Below are 26,089 nucleotides of genomic sequence, written 5' to 3' on the forward strand. Positions count from 1 at the left end.
GCTCACACACTCACAGATACACCCCTGCTCACACTCTCACAGATACGCCCCCGCTCACAGTCTCACAGATACGCCCCCACTCTCACTCACACAGATACGCCCCTGCTCACACTCTCACAGATACACCCCTGCTCACACTCACACAGATACACCCCTGCTCACACAGATACACACCCACTCACGCTGTCACAGATACGTTCCCGCTCACACTCTCACAGATACGCCCCTGCTCACACTCACACAGATACACTCCCCTGCTCACACTCACACAGTTACACCCCCGCTCACACTCTCACTGATACGCCCCCGCTCAAACTCTCACAGATAAGCCCCCGCTCACACTCTCACAGGTACACCACTGCTCACACTCACACAGATACACCCCCACTCACACCCTCACAGATACACCCCTGCTCACACTCTCACAGATACACCCCTGCTCACACTCTCACAGATACGCCCCTGCTCACACAGATACACCCCCAATCACACCCTCACAGATACACCCCTTCTCACAGCCTCAGAGATACACCCCCGGTCACACTCACACAGATACACCCCTGCTCACACTCACAGAAATACGTCCCCGCTCACACTTTCACAGATACACCCCTGCTCACACTCTCACAGATACACCCCTGTCCACACTCACGCAGATACACCCCCGCTCACACAGATACACCCCCGCTCACACTCTCACAGGTACACCCTTGCTCACACTCTCACAGAAACACCCCCCCTTACACTCTCACAGATACACCCCTGCTCACACTCACACAGATACACCCCCGCTCACACTCTCACAGATACACCCCTGCTCACAGCGTCACAGATACAACCCCGCTCACACTCACACAGATACATCCTTGCTCACACTCTCGCAGATACACCCCTGCTCACACTCTCACAGATACACCCCTGCTCGCACTCTCACAGATACGCCCCTGCTCACACTCTCACAGATACACCCCTGCATACACTCACACAGATACACCCCCGCTCACACAGATACACCCCCACTCACACAGATACACCCCCGCTCACACAGATACACCCCCACACACACTCTGACAGATAGACCCCTGCTCGCACTCTCACAGATACGCCCCTGCTCACACAGATACACCCCCACACACACTCTCACAGATACACCCCCGCTCACACCCTCACAGATACACCCCCGCTCACACTCTCACAGATACACCCCTGCTCACACTCAGACACATACACCCCCGCTCACACCCTCACAGATACACCCCCACTCACACTCTCACAGATACACCCCTGCTCACACTCACACAGATACACCACCTCTAACACCCTCACAGATACACCACCGCTCACACTCTCACAGATATGCCCCCGCTCACACTCTCACAGGTACACCACTGCTCACGCTCACACAGATACACCCCCGCTCACACCCTCACAGATACACCCCTGCTCACACTCTCACAGATACACTCCTGCCTACACTCACACAGATACACCCCCGCTCACACAGATACACCCCCGCTCACACTCTCACAGATACACCCCTGCTCACACTCTCACAGATACACCCTCGCTCACACTCTCACAGATACACTCCCATTCACACTCTCACAGATACACCCCTGCTCACACTCAGACACATCCACCCCCGCTCACACCCTCACAGATATACCCCCACTCACACTCTCACAGATACACCCCCGCTCACACTCTCACAGGTACACCACTGCTCACACTCACACAGATACACCCCCGCTCACACCCTCACAGATACACCGCTGCTCACACTCTCACAGATACACCCCTGCTCACACTCTCACAGATACACCCCTGCTCACACAGATGCACCCGCAATCACACCCTCACAGATACACCCCTGCTCACACTCTCACAGATACACTCCTGCCTACACTCACACAGATACACCCCCGCTCACACAGATACACCCCCGCTCACACTCTCACAGATACACCCCTGCTCACACTCTCACAGATACACCCCCGCTCACACTCTCACAGATACACTCCCATTCACACTCTCACAGATACACCGCTGCTCACACTCTCACAGATACACCTCACACTCACACTCTCACAGATACGCCCCTGCTCACACTCACACATATACAACCCCGCTCACACAGATACACCCCCACTCACACTGTCACAGATACGCCCCCGCTCACACTCTCACAGATACTCCCCCACTCATGCTGTCACAGAGCCATCCCCAATCACTCTCTCAGAATACACCCCCGCTCACATAGTTACTCCACCGCTCACACTCTCACAGATATGCCCCTGCTCGCACTCTCACAGATACGCCCCCGCTCACACTCTCACAGATACGCCCCCGTTCACAGTCTCACAGATATGCCCCTGCTCACACTCTCACAGATACGCCCCCACTCACACTCTCACAGGTACACCACTGCTCACACTCACACAGATACACCGCCGCTCACACCCTCACAGATACACCGCTGCTCACAGTCTCACAGATCCGCCCCTGCTCACACAGATACACCCCCGCTCACACTCTCACAAATACCGCCCCGCTCATACACACAGATACACCCCCGCTCACACTCTCACAGATACACCCCTGCTCACACTCACACAGATTCACCCCCGCTCACACCCTCACAGATACACCCCCGCTCACACTCACACAGATACGCCCCCGGTCACACCCTCACAGATACACCCCCACTCACAGCCTCACAGATACACCCCCACTCACACCCTCACAGATACACCCCCGCTCACACTCTCACAATTGCAGCCCCGCTCACACACACAAATACACCCCCGCTCACACTCTCACAGATACGCCCCTGCTCATACTCACACAGATCCACCCCCGCTCACACTCACACAGATACACCCCTGCTCACACCCTCACCGATACACCACCACTCGCACTCTCACAGATACACCCCTGCTCACACTCTTACAGATATGCCCCTGCTCACTCTCACACGGTTGCACCCCCGCTCACACTCACACAGATACACCCCTGCTCACATCCTCACAGATACACCGCCACTCTCACTGTCACAGATACACCCCCGCTCACACTTACACAGATACACCCCTGCTCACACTCACACAGATACACCCCCGCTCACACTCACACAGATACATCCCCGCTCACACACTCACAGATACACCCCTGATCACACTCTCACAGATACGCCCCCGCTCACAGTCTCACAGATACGCCCCCACTCTCACTCACATAGATACGCCCCTGCTCACACTCTCACAGATACGCCCCTGCTCACACTCACACAGATACACTGCCCCGCTCACACTCACACAGATACATCCCCGCTCACACACTCACAGATACACCCCTGCTCACACTCTCACAGATACGCCCCCGCTCACAGTCTCACAGATACGCCCCCACTCTCACTCACACAGATACGCCCCTGCTCACACTCTCACAGATACGCCCCTGCTCACACTCACACAGATACACTGCCCCGCTGACACTCACACAGATACATCCCCGCTCACACACTCACAGATACACCCCCGCTCACACTCTCACAGATACGCCCCCGCTCACAGTCTCACAGATACGCCCCCACTCTCACTCACACAGATACGCCCCCGCTCAAACTCTCACAGATACGCCCCCGCTCACACTCTCACAGGTACACCACTGCTCACACTCACACAGATACACCCCCACTCACACCCTCACAGATACACCCCTGCTCACACTCTCACAGATACACCCCTGCTCACACTCTCACAGATACGCCCCTGCTCACACAGATACACCCCCAATCACACCCTCACTGATACACCCCTTCTCACAGCCTCAGAGACACACCCCCGGTCACACTCACACAGATACACCCCTGCTCACACTCACAGAAATACGTCCCCGCTCACACTTTCACAGATACACCCCTGCTCACACTCTCACAGATACACCCCTGTCCACACTCACGCAGATACACCCCCGCTCACACAGATACACCCCCGCTCACACTCTCACAGGTACACCCTTGCTCACACTCTCACAGAAACACCCCCACTTACACTCTCACAGATACACCCCTGCTCACACTCACACAGATACACCCCCGCTCACACTCTCACAGATACACCCCTGCTCACACTCTCACAGATACACCCTCGCTCACACTCTCACAGATACACTCCCATTCACACTCTCACAGATACACCCCTGCTCACACTCAGACACATCCACCCCCGCTCACACCCTCACAGATATACCCCCACTCACACTCTCACAGATACACCCCCGCTCACACTCACACAGAAACACCCCCACTCACACCCTCACAGATACACCACCGCTCACACTCTCACAGATACGCCCCCGCTCACACTCTCACAGGTACACCACTGCTCACACTCACACAGATACACCCCCGCTCACACCCTCACAGATACACCGCTGCTCACACTCTCACAGATACACCCCTGCTCACACTCTCACAGATACGCCCCTGCTCACACAGATGCACCCGCAATCACACCCTCACAGATACACCCCTGCTCACACTCTCACAGATACACTCCTGCCTACACTCACACAGATACACCCCCGCTCACACAGATACACCCCCGCTCACACTCTCACAGATACACCCCTGCTCACACTCTCACAGATACACCCCCGCTCACACTCTCACAGATACACTCCCATTCACACTCTCACAGATACACCGCTGCTCACACTCTCACAGATACACCTCACACTCACACTCTCACAGATACGCCCCTGCTCACACTCACACATATACAACCCCGCTCACACAGATACACCCCCACTCACACTGTCACAGATACGCCCCCGCTCACACTCTCACAGATACTCCCCCACTCATGCTGTCACAGAGCCATCCCCAATCACTCTCTCAGAATACACCCCCGCTCACATAGTTACGCCACCGCTCACACTCTCACAGATATGCCCCTGCTCGCACTCTCACAGATACGCCCCCGCTCACACTCTCACAGATACGCCCCCGTTCACAGTCTCACAGATATGCCCCTGCTCACACTCTCACAGATACGCCCCCACTCACACTCTCACAGGTACACCACTGCTCACACTCACACAGATACACCGCCGCTCACACCCTCACAGATACACCGCTGCTCACAGTCTCACAGATCCGCCCCTGCTCACACAGATACACCCCCGCTCACACTCTCACAAATACCGCCCCGCTCATACACACAGATACACCCCCGCTCACACTCTCACAGATACACCCCTGCTCACACTCACACAGATTCACCCCCGCTCACACCCTCACAGATACACCCCCGCTCACACTCACACAGATACGCCCCCGGTCACACCCTCACAGATACACCCCCGCTCACACCCTCACAGATACACCCCCACTCACACCCTCACAGATACACCCCCGCTCACACTCTCACAATTGCAGCCCCGCTCACACACACAAATACACCCCTGCTCACACTCTCACAGATACGCCCCTGCTCATACTCACACAGATCCACCCCCGCTCACACTCACACAGATACACCCCTGCTCACACCCTCACCGATACACCACCACTCGCACTCTCACAGATACACCCCTGCTCACACTCTTACAGATATGCCCCTGCTCACTCTCACACGGTTGCACCCCCGCTCACACTCACACAGATACACCCCTGCTCACATCCTCACAGATACACCGCCACTCTCACTGTCACAGATATACCCCCGCTCACACTTACACAGATACACCCCTGCTCACACTCACACAGATACACCCCCGCTCACACTCTCACAGATATGCCCCTGCTCACACTCACACTGATAGACCCCCGCTCACAGCCTCACAGATACACCCCCGCTCACACTCTCACTGATACAGCCCCGCTCACACTCACACAGATACACCCCTGTTCACACTATCACAGGTACACCCCCGCTCACACAGATACACCGCTGCTCACACTGTCACTGATACACACCCGCTCACACAGATACACTCCCGCTCACAATCACCCAGATGTGACCTTACTCACGATCTCACATATGTGCCCTCGCTCATGCTCAGTAGCTCAACAATTGTTCTTCTTTCCTGTGTGGATGATGCAGTCAACTCTCATCCTCTCCTTACCCAGATGAATTGTACCTGATTTGCAGGGCCTTGGATCATAGAATCACAGTGCATAGAGGCCCTTCGGCCCATCGAGTCTGCACCGACACGTGAGAAACACCTGACCTACCTACCTAATCCCATTTACCAGCACTAGGCCCATAGGCTTGAATGTTATGATGTGCCAAGTGCACATCCAGGTACTTTTTAAAGGATGTGACGCAACCCGCCTCCACCACCCTCCCAGGCAGCGCATTCCAGACCGTCACCACCCTCTGGGTAAAAACGTTTCTCCTCACATCCCCCCTAAACCTCCTACCCCTCACATCGAACTTGTGTACCCTCGTGACTGACCCTTCAACTAAGGGGAACAGCTGCTCCCTATCCACCCTGTCCATGCCCCTCATAATCTTGTACACCTCGATCAGGTCGCCTCTCAGCCTTCTCTGCTCCAACAAAACCAACCCAAGTCTATCCAACCTCTCTTCATAACTTAAATGTTTCATCCCAGGCAACACCCTGGTGAATCTCCTCTGCGCCCCCTCCAGTGCAATCACATCCTTCCTATAATGTGGCGACCAGAACTGTACAATTGATATTGAAGATACATTATTCTCAATTCCAGGGCATAGAGTGAATGGAATGTATGAATTATTGAGAAGTAAATGTACTTTATTACAAACCCCTGAGTAAAACTTTAAGACTCAGACCGTGTTTAACATTGGGATATAACACTCTGATATTCTGACAGGTATGCAAAAAGCTTTCACAAGCTGGTTCGAAACCTGCTCCCAGAGTGTGAAGTGCGATTTGTTCTATCCGAACATGGCACAGGGAAAGGTGCAGCCATGGTGACAGCCGTAGCCCAGAGGCTAGTTCATCAGCGTAAATATGTCAACAAGATCCTGGCACCATTCAAACTCAGCCGAGATCAACTGCTGGACATCATGAAAAACATGAGATATGAGATGGAACGTGGACTAAAAAAAGAGACTCATAGCACTGCCACAGTAAAAATGCTTCCCACCTTCGTTCATAAATTCCCAAAAGGAACAGGTAAATCCAAAGGACTTTTAATTACCAAATCTAATTTTAACCTCCAGGGCTACAGGAGTAAGACAACGAAACAGTGTGGCCACACAGTTAGGTGTACAGGTATTTGTGCTGATGATCTCCATGTTAACTGAACTCAGTGGGTAGGAATAAAAACAAAAAAACTGCGGATGCTGGAAATCCAAAACAAAAACAGAATTACCTGGAAAATCTCAGCAGGTCTGGCAGCATCAGCGGAGAAGAAAAGAGTTGATGTTTCGAGTCCTCATGACCCTTCAACAGAACTTGAGTTTGAGTCCAAGAAAGAGTTGAAATATAAGCTGGTTTAAGTTGTGTGGGGGGGGCGGAGAGATAGAGAGAGAGAGAGAGAAGTGGAGGGGGTTGGTGTGGTTGTAAGGACAAACAAGCAGTGATAGAAGCAGATCATCAAAAGATGTCACCAACAATAGAACAAAAGAACACATAGGTGTTAAAGTTGGTGATATTATCTAAACGAATGTGCTAATTAAGAATGGATGGTAGGGCACTCAAGGTATAGCTCTAGTGGGGGTGGGGAGAGCATAAAAGATTTAAAAATATTTAAAAATAATTCAAATAGGTGGGAAAAGAAAAATCTATATAATTTATTGGAAAAAAAAACAAAAGGAAGGGGGAAACAGAAAAGGGGTGGGGATGGAGGAGGGAGCTCAAGACCTAAAGTTGTTGAATTCAATATTCAGTCCGGAAGGCTGTAAAGTGCCTAGTCGGAAGATGAGGTGTTGTTCCTCCGGTTTGCGTTGGGCTTCACTGGAACAATGCAGCAAGCCAAGGACAGACATGTGGGCAAGAGAGCAGGGTGGAGTGTTAAAATGGCAAGCGACAGGGAGGTTTGGGTCATTCTTGCGGACAGACTGCAGGTGTTCTGCAAAGTGGTCGCCCAGTTTACGTTTGGTCTCTCCAGTGTCGAGGAGATCACATTGGGAGCAACGAATGCAGTAGACTGAGTTGGGGGAAATGCAAGTGAAATGCTGCTTCACTTGAAAGGAGTGTTTGGGCCCTTGGATGGTGAGGAGAGAGGAAGTGAAGGGGCAGGTGTTGCATCTTTTGCGTGGGCATGGGGTGGTGCCATAGGAGGGGGTTGAGGAGTAGGGGGTGATGGAGGAGTGGACCAGAGTGTCCCAGAGGGAGCAATCCCTATGGAATGCTGGTAGGGGGGTGAAGGGAAGATGTGTTTGGTGGTGGTATCATGCTGGAGTTGGCGGAAATGGCGGAGGATGATCCTTTGAATGCGGAGGCTGGTGGGGTGATAAGTGATGACAAGGGGGACCCTATCATGTTTCTGGGAGGGAGGAGAAGGCGTGAGGGCGGATGCGCGGGAGATGGGCTGGACACGGTTGAGGGCCCTGTCAACGACCGTGGGTGGAAAACCTCGGTTAAGGAAGCTTGGTAACCTCAATTACCTCAGTGGGTAGGAATCCCATCCCTGATTCAGGGGTGAGTGGCTTCAAGCTCCACTCAACAAATTTCAGTACATAATACAGGCTGACCATGCAGTGCTGTACCTAGATGGTGCCGCATTGAGACGGTGCTGTACGTAGACGGTGGCGACCGAGATGGTGTTGTACCAAGACGGTGCCATACCAAGCTGGTGCTGTACCGAGATGGTGCCGTTACAAGATGGTGCCGTATCACCGTACTGAGACAATGCCGTACCGAAAGGGTGCTGTTATGAGGCGGTGCCGTACCACCGTACCGAGTCGGTGCCGTACCGAGTTGGTGCCGTACCGAGATGGTGCCGTACCGAGTCGGTGTCGTACCGAGATGGTGCCATACCGAGCTGGTGCCGTACTGAGTCGGTGCCGTACTGAGATGGTGCCGTACCGAGTCGGTGCCGTACCGAAAGGGTGCAGTTACGAGACAATGCCGTACCGAAAGGGTGCAGTTACGAGATGGTGCCGTACCACTCTACCGAGACAGTGCTGTACCGCGTCGGTTCCATGCCGAAAGGGTGCAGTTACAAGACAATGCCGTACCGAAAGGGTGCAGTTACAAGGCGGTGCCGTACCACTGTACCGATACGGTGCTGTACCGAGTCGGTGCTGTACTGAGATAGTGCCATACCGAGTCGGTGCCGTACCGAGATGGTGCCGTACCGAGTCGATGCCATACCGAGATGGTGCTGTACCGAGTCGGTGCCGTACCGAGTCGGTGCCATACCGAGTTGGTGCGGTACCGAGATGGTGCCATACCGAGTCAGTGCTGTACCAAAAGGGTGCAGTTACGAGGTGGTGCCGTACCGAGATGGTGCCGTACCAAAAGGGTGCAGTTACGAGGCGGTGCCATACCGAGTCAGTGCCGTATCGAAAGGGTGCAGTTACGAGACAATGCCGTACCGAAAGGGTGCAGTTATGAGGCGGTGCCCTACCACCGTACCGAGACTGTGCCGTACCAAGTCGGTGCCGTACCGAGATGGTGCCATACCGAGTCGGTACCATACTGAGATGGTGCCATACCGAGTTGGTGCCGTACCGAGATGGTGCCGTACCGAGTCGGTGCCATACCGAGATGGTGCCGTACCGAGGTGGTGCCGTACCGAGTTGGTGCTGTACCGAGTCGGTGCCGTACCGAGATGGAGCCATACCGAGTCGGTGCCATACCAAGTTGTTGCTGTACCGAGATGGTGCTGCAATATTACAAATGCAGACTTTTGAATGAGGCATTAGATTAAGACTGCATCTGCTCCCCAGCACCCCCACCAATCCACCTCATGGGTGTAACAAATTCCATGGTACCACAATCTTACCTTTTCACTTACTGTTCACCCATTGACATCTCAAAACCACGATACATCAAAGCACCCAGGCTAGCTGGCTTTAATCCAATTGAAACACACACACTCACACCCGCAGACACAGACCCTACTACAAGCCCAATTTAAAATAATCTCCAATAACATTATGTACATTAATATTTTCATGACATCCCCCTCCCTATCAAAAAATGAACCTTCATAATTCTAAAAGACGGCTTCATTTTAAGAACCCATCTCACACTATCTCCTATACTTATTACACTATTACATTACCAGATGCATAAATTAACATAATATATATACACAAGTCCTTGGTATCAACAGAAATCACTAGTTCAGCGCCCACGTTTTTAAAATGTCCAATTTTCCTTTAAGCTTCAAACTCTTGATAATGCATCTGCGAACAGATCTTCTCTCCCAGCAATATGTATAATCCGTAGATTAAATGGTTGTAACAATAGGCTCCATCTTAAAAGTCTTGCCCTTTTGTCACAAAATTTGTCCAAAACTTCGAAGGATTATGGTCTGTATAAACAGTGGTTTCTGATGAATTGTTGGCCACATAAATCTCAAAATACTGCAACGCTATCACCAAACTCAAAGTTTCTTTTTCGATCATTGGATATCTTCTCTGTTGTACATTCAACTTCTGTGAAAAATACCCTAATCGATTTTTCAATTCCAGTGTCATCTTGTAACTGTACAGCCCCAATGCTTATATCAACAATTGCTTATACCAATTGCGTCAACGGCCAACTTGAATTGCTTGGCATAATTGGGTACTGCCAAAACTGGTGTTGTAGTTAATACAGTTTTCAAACTATCTATTGACTTCTGACACTTCTGTGTCCATTGAAACTTCTTGTTCTTTTTTAATTGTTCAGTCAATGGAGCAACTACACTGCTAAAATTTGGTACAAATTTCAGGTAAAAACCCACTCATGCCCAGAAATCTCAAGACTTCTGGTTTTGTTGTAGGCACTGGGAAATCCACAATAGCCTTGACTTTCTCATCTCTCAGAGCCACCTTACCATGTCCAATAGTATGGCCTAGATACATAACTTGTGCTTTTGCAAATTCACTTTTAGCCAAGTTCATCGCCAAATTAGCTTCTTGTAATCGATTAAATAATTCTTCCAGATATTGTAAATGCTCCTCTTGCATAGGACTGAAAACCATTACATCATCACTATAAACAACACAATTGCTTAGTTCTGCAATTACTTTGTTTGTCCGTCTTTGAAATGTTGCAGGTGCATCCTTCATACCAAATGGCATAACTTTAAATCGATATTTGGCGTTACGAAAGCTGATATCTCCTTTGCCCTCTCCAATAATTGTACCTGCCAATATCCTTTTAGCAAGTCAATCTTTGTGATAAATCTCAATTGTCCCACTTTCTCAATGCAATCTTCCAACTGTGGTATAGGATATAAATCCGCTTTTGTCTCTGCATTTACCTTTTGATAGTCCACACACAGGCTTCGTGTTCCATTCGGTCTCGGTACCAACACAAGAGGTGAACTCCAGTTACTGCAACAAAAACAAAAACTGCTGGAAAAACTCAGCAGGTCTGACAGCATCTGTGGAGAGAAAGACAGAGTTAATGTTTCGGGTTGGTATGACTCTCCTTCAGACTCTTCTTTTCCAGCATCCAGAGCATTTTGCTTTTATCCAGTTACTGCAACTAGACTCAATGATATCATTTTGAAGCATGAAATCAATTTATTTTTGTACTTGTGCTAACTTTGCCAGATTTAATCTATAAGGATGTTACCTTATTAAAGATGAAACCTGTATAGAGACATGAAACCTGTATAGAGACATCGTGTATAGCTAGATTTATTCCCACAAATAGATTTGCGTGACTGCAACAGCTTTTTCAAATCACTTTGTCACTTACTTGGAAAGTAACTCAATATTTCATTTAAATTTTCAAGCGCCCCTTCATTATCCAACTTGATTCGAGGAAAATCAATTTCAGAGTCCTGCACTTCTACCTCTTTCTCATCATCCACCATCATTAACACCTCTTTTTGTGCCTCTTCCCTGTCAATGTACTTTTAATGCATATTTACATGACACACCCTCTGCTCCTTTCTTCTATCTGGAATATTTATTAAGTAACTTATTTCACTCAATTTCTTTTCAATCCTGTAAGGCCCACTAAACCTTGCACTTAATAAATTGTACTGGTAACAGAACTAGTACCTTCTCTCCAGAAACAAAACTGCAGGCTTTAGCTTAAGAAAGTTAAAGCTTGCAGTTTTGTTTCTGGAGAGAAAGTATCTGCCTTCACTTTCATAACTTGCTGTGATATCTTTAAATGTTCCCTAGCCAACTCACATGGCCTGTTCAATCTTTCCCTGAAATTTGATACGTAATCCAGGAGAGTAGTTTCTGAAATTTGACCCACCGATTTCTCATGAATCAATTTCAATGGTCCCCTTACTTCATGACCATTAACTAGTTCAAAAGGACTAAATCCGGTCAATGCATTAAGAGTGTCTCTAATAGCAAATAACAAGAATGGAATTCCTGTATCCCAGGCCTGTGGATGACCCTGACAGTACGCTCTCATCATAGTTTTTAAAGTTTGATGCCATCTTTCCAAAGCTCCTTGTGACTCCGGATGATAAACTGTTGACTTAAACTGTTATATCCCCAAACTGTTCATTACTTCCTTAAACAGCTGTGAAATGAAATTTGACGCCTGATCTAATTGTATTTCCTTAGGTAAACCATATCTTGTAAAAGGTTTAATTAACTCCTCCACAATCTTCTTAGCTGTAATATTTCTTAAAGGTAGCGCTTCAGGAAACCAAATAGACATGTCCATTATTGTCAGTAAGCACTGATTTTTACTTTTAGTCTTAGAGAGGGGTCCTACACAATCAATCATGACACTAGTAAAAGGTTCTTCAAATGCTGATGTTGGGATTAAAGGCGCCGGTTTAATCACTGCTTGTAGCATTCCTATTACTTGACATGTATGACAGGGTCTACAGAATTTGACTACATCCCTATGCAATCCAGGCTAATAAAAATACCTCTGTATCTTTTCCTGTGTTTTCCTAATTCCTAAATGTCCCCCCATTTGGAATTTTAGGAGCAATCCTCAGAATCTCATTTCCATACCCTAATGGGATAACAATCTGATGAACCTCTCTCCCAGCTTTCATTTGCTGAGACATGATCCGGCCTCCATTTTCTCATTAAAATATCTCCCTTAAAGTAATAACATTCTGGAATACACCTTGCTTCTGTTTCTGAATAGGGTTTTTGATAAAACTGCTTTAGTTGCAAATCATTTTTCTGTAACACCACTAACCTCCTTGAGTTAAACACTTCAGTTGAATTATCCTGTAGTCTTTCTTGCTGAACAATGTTATCAAACACAGTGCCAGCTAATTGGATTTCAAAACCTTCTTTTTGCCTTTGAACTGCCTGCCCATCTTGTTTTTCTTGTTTCAACCTGTGTACCTGTTGTCACACATTCTGGAAACAATCCAGGATGCTCCCTCTGTAACACCTTGTTGAAAACATTTCTACAGGCTGCTCAACTACCATAGGCATCACCCATATTTGTGATCCAGCTACATCATTACCTAGAATAAATTGAACCCTTCAATGGGCAATTTTTCCACTACTCCAACAATAACTTCACCTGTCTCCATTTGCTTTAGGTTTAGCATCACCATGAACCCCACTTAGTATCACCTGCTCCTGGAAAACTCCCTCTGAACAGCAACTATCACTACCCCATAACATTAAAGATTGACTAGGCCCTGTGTCTCTTAAAATTTTAACACCTTTACAAACTCCACCCTGTACACATGGAAAGACTTTCCCTTCACACACAATGGGTGGAATTTTCTGAGCCTGCCGGCGGTGGGTGTGATAGGTGGTGTGTGCAGAAAATATAATGGAAGCCGCTTCATGATGGCGTGAAGGCAGGTCGCAATCGTCCATTCTGCCTGTCGACAGCGGGCTGCATTTCTCGCCATCAGTTGACGGGGAGCCAATTGTAATACATTAGCATATAATTAAAAGGCCATCCTGCCAGGCTTTTGGAACCATATCGTCCGTCCATGTCGGTGGGAAAGCATGCAGGCAACAGCACGCAGGCAATGTACACTTGGCGATCTTCACTTTGGGGGAACTGAGGTGAGTGAGCAGCAGCTTTCTCCACAGCTCCCCTGTTGTTTACAGGCCTCAGGCATGCCTGGGGGCAGGGACAACTTATGCCAGGCCCCAGAAGTGACTGCTGAAGGTAGGGGGGTGTCCGGGGCAACTGCTGGCCAGCCTTGGAGGTGACCATTGCTTTTGGGAAGGAGGGGGTGTCAAATACTGCCTTGGTGCTCCATCCCGCACACAGGCACTCGAGTAGACATTAGGGTAAGCGAGGGAAGTGGCCACACGTTAGGGACGCCTGTATAAACTGGCCACGCCTCTGCAACTCAGACAGATCAGGTGCAGCCACAGTGATATGATTGGGGTCGGGCTCCTCTCCTGCCCACCCATGCAAGCAACACGGAGGCACCAAAGGGCCATCAAGCGCTTCCCTACATCACCCCCTGACCCCCAGCACAGACTTCGAGTCTGCCACCACTTTATTGGACCGTGGAGCAGTTGGACTGCACACGTTGTACAATCTCCTCGCCAATGCTGGGCATGTAATAGTCACTGCTGGAGGTGCTCACAGCCCCTTGCAATCTCAGCATCCCGTTTTGGACCAGTGTCCACCATGGCGCAGGTTAACAGGGCAGCCATGCAGCGCACTCATCTCTGGCTATCCGAGGGTGACCAGCACTCTCCAGGAAACATTAAGGGACGGTCACACAGGGCCAGGAAAGGTGCAAAGTACAGTCATGATCACCACGACTCTCTCTCTCTCACGCTGCAGAAGGACCATATCAAGATCATGGATCCTGGTGACCTAGCTGTATGCCTGATGGCTTACAGGGACCGTAGAAGATGGAGGAGAGAGCGACTGAGGCTCCTGGCCGTGCAAAAGCAGGAGCAGCAACCTCATGAAGAAGAGACAGCAGAGGCTCCTGCACACACTGCCCAGGAGCGACAGAGCTGTGTCTGGTCGGGGCCTAGCGATACCCAGGGTCTATAGACACCGTCTGCCATTTCTGCAGATGACTGAGAACCAGTGTCATCGATAACTGAGCATGTCTGGGACCTGGTGGCTCACATCTGCCACTTACTGCAGGATTTGGTACCAAGGGGACATGGCGGGAATCCACTGCCAGTGGCTGTGAAAGTGACTGCGGTGCTCAATTTCTATGCCAGTGGCTCCTTTCAGGGCTCCACAGGTATCCTCAGTGGGATTTCACAATCCGTCACCCACAAATGCATCCATGAGGTCATGGATGCCACTTTCTCCATGGCACACAACTTAGTGCATTTTGCCCGGGACCGAGACAGCCAGGATGCAAGGGCCATTGGATTCACCCTGATCTCGGCATTCCCACATGTGCAGGGTGCGATTGACTGCACTCATGTGGTGCTAAGATCCCCGTCGATACACTTGGTGGACTTCATCAACCACAAGGGCTTCCACTCACTGAATGTGCAGCTGGTATGCAACCACCAGAAACACATCCTGCAGGTATGCGCACGGTTTCCAGGGAGTGTGCACGATACAAACATCCTGAATCACTCGCAGATCCCTGCAGTCTTCTAGGTTCCACAGAGGCTGCAGGGCCGGCTCCTTGGGGACAAGGGCTACCTGCAGAGACCGTGGCTGATGACACCCATGCGGCGGCCTCAAACTGCAGCAGAGCAATGCTATAATGAGGCTCATGCTGCAACTCGCAACTTGGTGGAGCAGACCATTAGGTTGCTGAAGATGAGGTTCCGGTGCCTGGACCAGTCTGGTGGAGCCCTGCAATACAGACGGCAGACGGTGTCACGCATCGTCATCATCTACTGCGCTCTATACAACCTGGCGCTGCAATTGGGTGAGGAGCTGGAGGACTCCTCGGATGAGGAGGATGCCAATGGGGATGAGGGTGAGGGGGTCCTCGGTGATGATGATGATGGGGATGAGACTCCCGCACTGGCCAGACAAGGCAGGTGAGCTTGGGAGGCCCACATAGCTGCCAGATTTGTGGAGGATGATGACAACATGCAGTGAGGTGTCCACGTAGATCCTCACATCGCAACCTGAATGTTTGACTCCAGTCTGGCTTATGGTAGCGCCAATGCCCTCTGTCAGAATGCTCTTGTCATGGAGATGCAGTGGAGGCCCTACTAGTCACTTGGTCACAGGAGGAGTGGGGGAGGGTTCTGGAAAGGGGATATGTAGGCTTACAAAACAAAAGGACATTGCAAATGTCCTGCAGCGTTGCAGGACAGCTATTTAGGTAATGATACCCAGAGTGTGACAGGAAGGGTCAGGGTGTATAAACTTAAAAAAACAGCAGCAGATAGGGTCAAAGGGGGAAAAGAAATGGTAAAAAGGCAAAATTAATGGCTCTTTACTTAAATGCATGTAGTATTCAGAACAAAATAAATAAATTAACAGCACAAATAGAGGTTAACCATTACAGAGACGTGTTTACAGGAAGATCAAAGCTGGGAACTAAATATTCATTGGTATGTGAGTTTTAGAAAGGACAGGCAGGAAGGAAAGGGTGGTGGGGTAGCTTTGTTAGTACGAGACGGAATAAGTACGATAGCAAGAAAGGATCTTGGATCGGAAGCTGTAGAATCCAAATGGGTGGAGATAAGAAATAACAAGGGGAAGTAGTGATGGGAGTAGTCTATAGGCCCTTTACATTAGCTGTTCTGTAGGACAGAGAATAAATCAGGAGATAATGAGTGCATTTGAATAAGGCAGTACATTAATCATGGGTGACTTCAATCTTCATGTAGATTGGGAAAATCAAATTGGCACAGGTAACCACGAGCAAGAATTCATAGAGTGAATTTGGGACAGTTTCTTAGAACAATATATTGTGAATCCAACCAGGGATCAAGCTATTTTGGATCTGGTAATGTGTAATGAGGCAGATTTAATAAATGATCTTAGGGTAAAAGATCCCCTAGGAAACAGTGACCATAACATGGTGGAATTTAGCATTCAGTCTGAGAGTGAGAAACTTAGTTCGGAAACAACTGTGCTAAACTTAAATAAGGGTAATTATAATGGAATGAGGTCAGAATTGGCTGGAGTGAACTGGGAAAGAAGTTTAGCAGAAAAGACGGTTGATGGACAATGGCAGATGTTTAAGAAAATAGTTCATGACTCACAACAAGGATATATCCCAATGAGGAAGAAAGATTGTAGGAAATGGATAAACCAACCATGGTTAACCAAGGAAGTTAAAGATCGTACCAAAGTAAAAGAAAAAACATACAATGTTGGAAAGATAAATGGTAAGACAAAGAATTGGGAAAGTTTTAAAAACCAACAGAAGATGACCAAAAAAAAATAAAGAGGGAGAAAATAAACTTTGAGGGTAAACTTGCAAGTAATGTAAAAACAGACAGTAAGAGCTTCTTTAAATATATAAAATGGAAGAGAGAGGCCAAAGTGAACATAGGCCCTTTAGAGAATGAGGCTGGGGAAATAATAATGGGGAATCAGGAACTGGCAGAGGAGTTGAATAAATACTTTGCATCAGTCTTCATGGTAGAAAACACTAATAGCATTCCAAAAATACTAAATAATCATGGGGCAAAAAGGGGAGAGGAAATAAACACAATAAAGATCACTAGAGAAAAAGTACTAGGTGGAGAATTCTAGAATCAAAATAAGTGGCAGAAGGTGTAGGGGGGACATGAAGAAGAACTTTTTTACAGAGGGTAGTTGGTGTCTGGAATTCGCTGCCAAAGTTGGTGGTAGAGGCAGAAACTCTAAACTCTTTTAGCAAGTACCTGGATCTGCACCTTAAGTGCTATAAATTGCAGGGATATGGGCCGGATGCAGGAAGGTGGGATTAGAAAGGGCACCTGGGTGTCCTCGGGCTGGCATGGACAAGATGGGCCGAGTGGCCTCCTTCTGTGCTTAAACTTTCTATGGTTCTATGGCTCTATGATTCTAACTAATGGGGCTAAAGGCCAATAAGTCACCTGGACCTGATGGGTTGCATCCTAGGATAGTAAAGGAAGTAGCTACAGAGATAGTGGATGCACTGGTAGTAATCTTCCAAGAATCCTTAGATTCTGGAAAACTTCCAGAAGATTGGAAAACTGCCAATGTATTATTCAAAAAGGGAGGGAGACAAAAAGCAGGTAACTATAGGCCAGTTACCTTAACATCTGTCATTGGGAAAATTTTAGAGTCTATTATAAAAGGTGTAATAGCAGAGCATTTAGAAATACATAATATAATCAAGCAGAGTCAGCATGGCTTCATGAAGGGGGAATCATGCCTGACACATTTATTAGAATTCTTTGAGGAGGTAACAAGCAGGGTAGATAAAGGGGAACCTGTAAATGTAATATCTTTCGATTTCCAAAAAGCATTCGATAAGGTACCACACATAAGGCTGCTTAATAACATAAGAGCCCATGGTGTTGTGTGGTAGTATATTAACATGGATAGAGGATGGGCTAACTAATAGAAGACAGAGAGTTACGATAAGGGGGGCATTTTCAGGATGGCAACCTGTAACTAGTGGAGTGCCACAGGGATCAGTGCTGAGGCCACAATTATTTACAATATATATTAATGACTTGGATATCGCCAAGTTTGCGGATGACACAAAAATAGGTGGGTAGGCAAGCAGTGAGGATGACACAGAGAGTCTGCAGAGGGATATAGACAGGTTAAATGAGAGGGCAAAAACTTGGCAGTTGGAATATAACATGGGAAAATGTGAGGTTATGCACATTGGCAGGAAGAATAGAGATGCTGAATATTACTTAGATGGAGAAAGACTGAAGAAAGCTGCAGCACAGAGGAATTTGGGGGTCCTCATGCATGAATCCCAAAAAGCTAGCATACAAATTCAACAGCTATTAGGGAAGGCAAATGGAATATTGGCCAAAATTTCAAAGGGAATGGAGTATAAAAATAGGGAAGTCTTGCTAAAACTATGCAAGGCACTCGTTGGACCACACCTAGAATACTGTGAACAGTTTCAGTCCCCTTATCTAAGGAAAGATATATTGGCATTGGAGGCAGTCCAGAGAAGGTTCACTAGATTGATCCCGGTGATGGAGGGATTTTCTTATGAGGAGAGGTTGAGTAGGTTGGGCCTGTACTCACTGGAGTTTAGAAGAATGAGAGGCGACCTTATTGAAACATATAAGATTCTTAGGGGGATTGACAGGGTAGATGCTGAGAGGTTGTTTCCCCTTGTTGAAGGGTCTAGGACCAGAGGGCATAATCTTAGAGTAAGGGATCACCCATTTAAGACAGAGATGAGGAGGAATTTCTTCTCTCAGAGGGTAGTCAATCTGTGGAATTCTTTACTGCAGAGGGCTGTAGAGACTGGGTCATTAAGTATATTCAAGGCTGAGATAGACAGATTTTTCATCAGTAAGGGAATCAAAGGTTAAAGGGAAAAGGTAGGAAAGTGGAGTTGAGATTATCAGATCAGCCATGATCTCATTGAATGGTGGAGCAGACTCAACGGACCAAATGGCCTACTTCTGCTCCTACGTCTTATGGTCTTATAGGTTGAGGACACTCCATAGATCTTCACATAGCCTCTGAGAATGTCTAACTCCTGTCTGGTTGAGGGCAGTTCGCTTGTGCTCCATGATCAGGGTCATATCATAGAGATGTGGCCATGAAAATTTAGACACAACTGATGCTGTGTCCACCTTCAGCACCTCAGCCCTTCAGGAGCTGGTGAACAGCATCACTGGTCGCAGATGCTGGTGTGATGAGGGCCAGCCCCACCCTAAAGGTGCTGAGAGCACACAGAGAGTATGAGGGAACATTGTGGCGCCTGCTCATTACATTCTGGCAGCAATGACCAGTACCACCGAGGTGCAGACATCAGTAATGTTTCCAGGGAGTGTGAGGATGGGCCATCACTTTGATGGCTGCACAGAGCATAGGGAAGAGGCCCTGGACTGAGACACCTGCCTTTATCTTGTGTAGAAAGATTTCATATCTGAGTGACCCAAACACAGCTCATCAGAACAAGGAGCCATAGGCAGGGAGACATTGTTAGGACATTGTTGTCTATGACATCTTTTGGCTATCTCCTATCACTGGCCCTCTATCCAGCTCTACTTGTCCCACCCCACCTTAAACCAGCTTATATTTCACCTATTTTCTATTTTCCCTTAGTTCTGTTGAAAAGTCATGCGGATTCAAAATGTTAAGTGTGTTCCTCTCCGCAGATGCTGTCAGACCTACTGAGTTTTTCCACGTATTTTTATTTTTGTTTTGGATTTCCAGCATCCGCAGCTTTTTGCTTTTATTGTTAGGAGTTTGTTGACAATAGTGAACAGTATGTACAAGTGATCAACACCTGTGCCCAGGCTGTTCAACTACTTTTACTTAACTTTCCTAACCCTGCTATGTCTTGGTGCTCCCTGGACATGCACAGCGGAGGTGAAGGCAGCCCGCTGACTGTGGTATACTGTCTGTGATGACTTTGGCAGGTGTCCTCTGGAGGGCTGAGACCTGGAGGGCCCTGGCCTACTTTCAGGGTTCTGCTGTATGGCAGTGGCACCCTCCTCGGCCTGTGAAGCTGGAACTGCTGAGGTCACAGGAAGAGGGGATTTGGATGGGCCAGTCACTCCCAGGTTACCTGGGTGGATGGCCTCGGAGCGTGCATCTACTGATCCTCCTCCCTATGGGTGCCCGAGGGTCCCTGGCTGACTCCGTGAGCAGAAAGGTAGCTGGAGTGAGATCGAGCAGCCAGCACCCCTCTTGCATACACACTGTTGAAGGCCAACTATGGCATCAGCGATGGAGTAAAGCCCGCGCAGTAGTGCAGGAGTGACGTCCTGGACCAAGGTCTCCAAGGCGGCCCCCATCCTGCCAGTGTTGACCTCGGTGCATTGCAACGCCAGCACTATCACCTCAGTCTGAAGACAGACGGACTCCTCCATCATGCCTTGCAATCTGAGGAGTGCAGCGGACATCCCTTCCTGATGTTCCCGAGCTTGCCTTTGTTGGTCCAGCAGCTGAAACATGACCAAGTCCAGAGGCTCGTCATCTGTCTCAGACTCAGCAATGGTCTGGCCTCTAGCAGTCCTCCGAGTGCCGGGGACCTGGAAAGTCTCTGCCTCCACCTGCCGTTTATCAGACAGTGCAATGTGCTCACCAGATTGTGATCCTGAGGCTGTGACCTGTCTGTGACCTTTCCCTCCTGTTGTGTGCCAGTTTGTCCTGCATGGATAGAAATGGGGACCGTGTATCAGGATGTCTGCTGGGCCAGATGATAAGTATGCCTGGCCTGTGTGAGTGGTGAATGGGCCCATGGACGGGATGAGGACAATGATGGTGTGTGTGAAAGAGTGAGTGGTGGTGTCCCTTGCATTGGCAGTGAGTGAGGGCCCTGTGGATGTGTGATGGGTTTGTGAGTGTGTGAGCTGAGAGTGATGAAAAGAGTGCATTGGGTGGCTGTCCTCTTCAGCAGGGCATTTGCGCTCACCCCTGCTGCCACTGCCTCCCAAGCTGGGTTGGTGACATTGTTACCGATCCTGCGGCCAGAGTGGGTGTAGAGCACATCCCGATGGCCTCCATGACATCCAGCAGTCGCCTGAGGGGCCCGTCGTTGAAGCGGGGGGCTGCAGTCTTTTCCCTTTGTTGGCCATGTCTCCTGGGCAGCGGTGGTGATCTGGTGGCGATGAGCGCTTTGCTGGCGGCTGCCTTTTAAAGATGGTGACCGGCGTAATGCAACAGCTGGGTGATGGCAGGTGGGCAAATGAGAGCCCACTCACCATGGAAACAGTGTGTTTCACAGGAGTGAATAAATAACGAGGTGGGCTCAGGATGATACGGTGTGAAAACTCGCCATTTTCTTTGGCAGGTAGGGCTCCATTTTACTCACCCACTACTGCACTTAGTGCAATTCCTGGAAAATTCCAGCCCAAGTCTTTAAACATTTCTGCAACCTGGTCCCTAGAATTCTCTTGAGTAAATTGTGAACATATTCCCACTTCTTTACCTTTCACTGATTCTCCCTGTTTTACCTGTACATAAACTATTGGTTTTCCCTGTGCCTGTACCTCGGAACCCACATTACTTTTACTTCCGGAAGTTTTCTGTACCCCAATAATTCCAACAGATTTCCCCAGCAATTCCCAACACACTGAATTTGTGTGCCCCACTTTATTAAAATGAAAACACATCAATTTTTAAAGTCACTCCTACCCTCAGCATCTTCCTTTTTATTTTGAGAAGAAACTTCCTGGGAATCCCAGCCACTCCTTCTCTTCCCTGACTACCTACCTTCCTTTCACCTTCCCACTTTCTAGTTGAAAGGATGACGAAAAAAATTTAGCTCTATGAACTAACTCAATCATCAGCTATCTCTGCTGCTTGTCTTACAGTTTGAACTCTCTGTTCCTCCACATGAGTTCTCACTACTGAAGGGATTGAGTCTTTAAATTATTTTAAAAGAATTACTTTCCTAAGAGCTGCATATGTTGTCTCTATTTTTAATGCCCGCATCCACTAGTCAAAATTACTTTGTTTTACTCTCTCAAACTCAATATAAGTTTACCCAGGCTGTTTTTTCATATTCCTAAATTTCTGCCTGGACGCTTCAGGAACCAACACATATGTACTCAAAATGTCCTTTTTCACCACGTCATAATTCACTGATACCTCTTCAGACAGTGAAGCATATAGCTCATGCGCTCTACCCAGCAACTTAGACTGTAATAAAAGTGTCTAGTACTCCTGTGGCCATTTCAGCTATTTAGCTATCTTCTCAAATGAAATAAAGAATGCTTCAATATCTTTTTCCTCAAACATTGGAGGAGCTTGTACAAATCTAAACATTTCCCCACTGGGTTTTAGGTTAAAGGTTTTTTCGTTGTCAGAACTCTCCTCAGAATCCGAGATCTCTTTTTAAACTTCCAGCCTTTTAAGCAGGTATTCTCTTTCTCTCTCTTTTGTGAAATTCCAGCTCAGCTTCCTTTCTTTCTCCTACTTTTCTGCCTGCTCCCTTTTATATATCATTTCTCTTTCCGTTCCTTTGCTTGTTCAAATTTAAGCTTCTTCAGTTCAAACTGCAGTCTCACTACCTCCAGCTGTGACTCATTAGTGTCAGGTATCACTTCCAACTGTAGATGCTGTGCTACGCTTTCAATTATAGCTGATTTCCTAGCCCTTGCAGGTAACCTCAATTTTAACTTATCTGCCAACTCTGGTAGCTTATTCTTGGTTATTTTTTGCAACACAATCAGAGTTATATCTTCTACTCACAGACAAGTCTTTGCAATTGCCAAAGCCATTTTGCAATCTTACCACTTCTAAAAATCCTCACCAACTCCTGAATTCAAAGTGCTTCTCGTATTTGTCACCAATTCCAAACCAACCAAGGAATTACAAATATCATCCAACCAAGAGCCCCCAATTGTTATGACACAACAATTGTTAAAAGCTATGTTATTTAAAATCCCAGAGGGAAACTTTAAACAACTGTAATAACCTATATTTTCAATTGGTTATGTTTGAGACATTGCTCTGAATTCAGAAATGAATCCCACCAAGAGGCTTTTTAGATAAATTAAATTAAACATTTATTAACTTAACAAGGAATTAACACATGCACATGTCTACAGATTAATATGATAACTTTTAAACAAATCCCAAATTAATCATTACCAGGTAAACACTCACCAAGGAAACAATAACCCATGGACTTTAAACAGACACCGGGCAAAGCACATTTTATCTTAAAAATTCAAAATGAAGTCCATTGCAATTTGATTCCTTTGCAAATAGTTGTAGGGTTTACTGGCGGTTTAGAACTCACATGCCTCTGACTCACACACACAGCTTTTTTCTGTACATACCTAGCCTTCCCTTTGAATGCAAATTCTCATTGTATCTCCAGGCTCTTTGAATTCCGCCTCTTCTAACAATAAAACCCCTTTCATAGTACCAATTTTATTAGTAATATAAACATATTGCTTGGTGTCTTTTAGCTCGGTGCAAGATTTCAGCCCCAGTCTTTGAATGGTTTATTCAATGCAATGCAAATATACCCTCTAACTTACTGTTTAAATCACACTGCCAATTATAATGTTACCATGCAGCCAATCTCATTGTCACCACACTGCCAGTTACACTGACAGCACACTGACAATCACACTGTCACAACACTGACAATCTCACAGTCACCACACTGTCAGTTACACTGTCACCACACTTTCAATTACACTGTCGCTGCACTGCCAATTGTACTCTGACCACACTGCCAATCGCAATGACACCACAATTGCAATTACACTAACACCACACTTTCCATCACACTGTCACCACACTGCCAATCACACTATCATCACGCCACCAATCACACAGTCACCACACTGCCAATTAAACTGATGCCACACTGCCAATCATGCTGTCAACACACTGCCAATCACACTGTCATCACACCGCCTATCTTACAGTCACCACAATGCCAATCACATAGTCATCACACTGCCAATTACACTGTCCCCCCGCTACCGATAACACTTTCACCACACTGCCAATTACAGTGTCACCACCCTGTCAATCTCACTGTCACCACATTGCCAATCTCACTGTCACCACACTGCCAATTACACTGTCACCACACTGCCAATCACACTGTCACCACACTGCCAATCACACTGTCACCACATGGCCATTCTCACTGTCACCACACTGCCAATCACACTTTCACCACATGGCCATTCTCACTGTCACCACACTGCCAATTACACTGTCACCACACTGTCAATCACACTGTCACCACATGGCCATTCTCACTGTCACCACACTGCCACTCACACTGCCACCACACTGCCAATCTCACTGTCCCCACACTGTCAATCTCACTTTCGCCAAACTGCAGGTCATAATGAGACCACACTGTCAATCACACTGACACCACACTGCCAATCTCACTGACACCACATTGCCAATCTCACTGTCACCACACTGCCAATCACACTGTCACCACATTGCCAATCTCACTGTCACCACACTGCCAATTACACTGTCACCACACTGCCAAGCACACTGTCACCACATGGCCATTCTCACTGTCACCACACTGCCACTCACACTGCCACCACACTGCCAATCTCACTGTCCCCACACTGCCAATCACACTTTCCCCACACTGTCAATCTCACTTTCGCCAAACTGCCAGTCATACTGAGACCACACTGTCAATCACACTGACACCACACTGCCAATCACACTGTTACCACACTGCCAATTTTACCTTCGTCACACTGCCAATTATACTGATACCACGCAGCCAATCTCATTGTCTCCACACTACCAATCACACTGTCACAACACTGCCGATATCACAGTCACCACACTGTCAGTTACACTGTCACCATGCTTTCAGTTACACTGACACACACTGTCCATCACGCTGTCAGCACACTGCCAATCACACAGTCACCAATTGCCAATCTCACAGTCACCACACTGCCAATCAGACTTTCACCACACTGCCAATCACACTGTCACCACACTGCCAATGTCACTGTCACAACATTGCCAATCTCACTGACACCAAACTGCCAAACACACTATAGCACAATGCCACTCACACTGTTGCCACATTGCCAATTTCACAGTCACCACACTGCCAATCACACTGTCACCAAACTGCCAATCTCACTGTCACCACACTGCCAATCACACAGATAAAACACTGTCAATCTAACTGACACCACACTGCCAATCACACAGACAACACACTGTCAATCTAACTGACAACACACTGCCAATCACACAGACAACACACTGCCAATTATACTGTCACCACACTGCCAATCACACTGACAGCACACGACCAATCACATTGTCATCACACTGCCAATCTCACTGTCCCCACACTGCCAATCACATTGACACCACACTGACATACTCACTGTACCCACACAGCCAATCACAATCTCACCACGCTGCCAGTCACATTGCCACCACATTGCTAATCTCACTGTCCCCACACTGCCAATTACACTGACACCACACTGTCAATCACACT

General features: G+C 47.9%; 1 protein-coding gene across 1 annotated transcript in view; it reads left to right on the top strand.

Moving 5' to 3' along the window:
• LOC121289822 (hexokinase-1-like) overlaps positions 1 to 26,089 on the top strand; it is a 520,526-nt gene that overhangs the window by 295,850 nt on the left and 198,587 nt on the right. The window contains exon 9 of the mRNA XM_041209697.1: positions 6,860 to 7,164. Coding sequence (XP_041065631.1) covers positions 6,860 to 7,164 — 305 coding nt within the window. The remainder of the gene's footprint in view (positions 1 to 6,859; positions 7,165 to 26,089) is intronic.

The sequence above is a fragment of the Carcharodon carcharias genome, chromosome 17, assembly GCF_017639515.1.
Source record: "Carcharodon carcharias isolate sCarCar2 chromosome 17, sCarCar2.pri, whole genome shotgun sequence".
In the NCBI taxonomy this organism is placed as follows: domain Eukaryota; kingdom Metazoa; phylum Chordata; class Chondrichthyes; order Lamniformes; family Lamnidae; genus Carcharodon; species Carcharodon carcharias.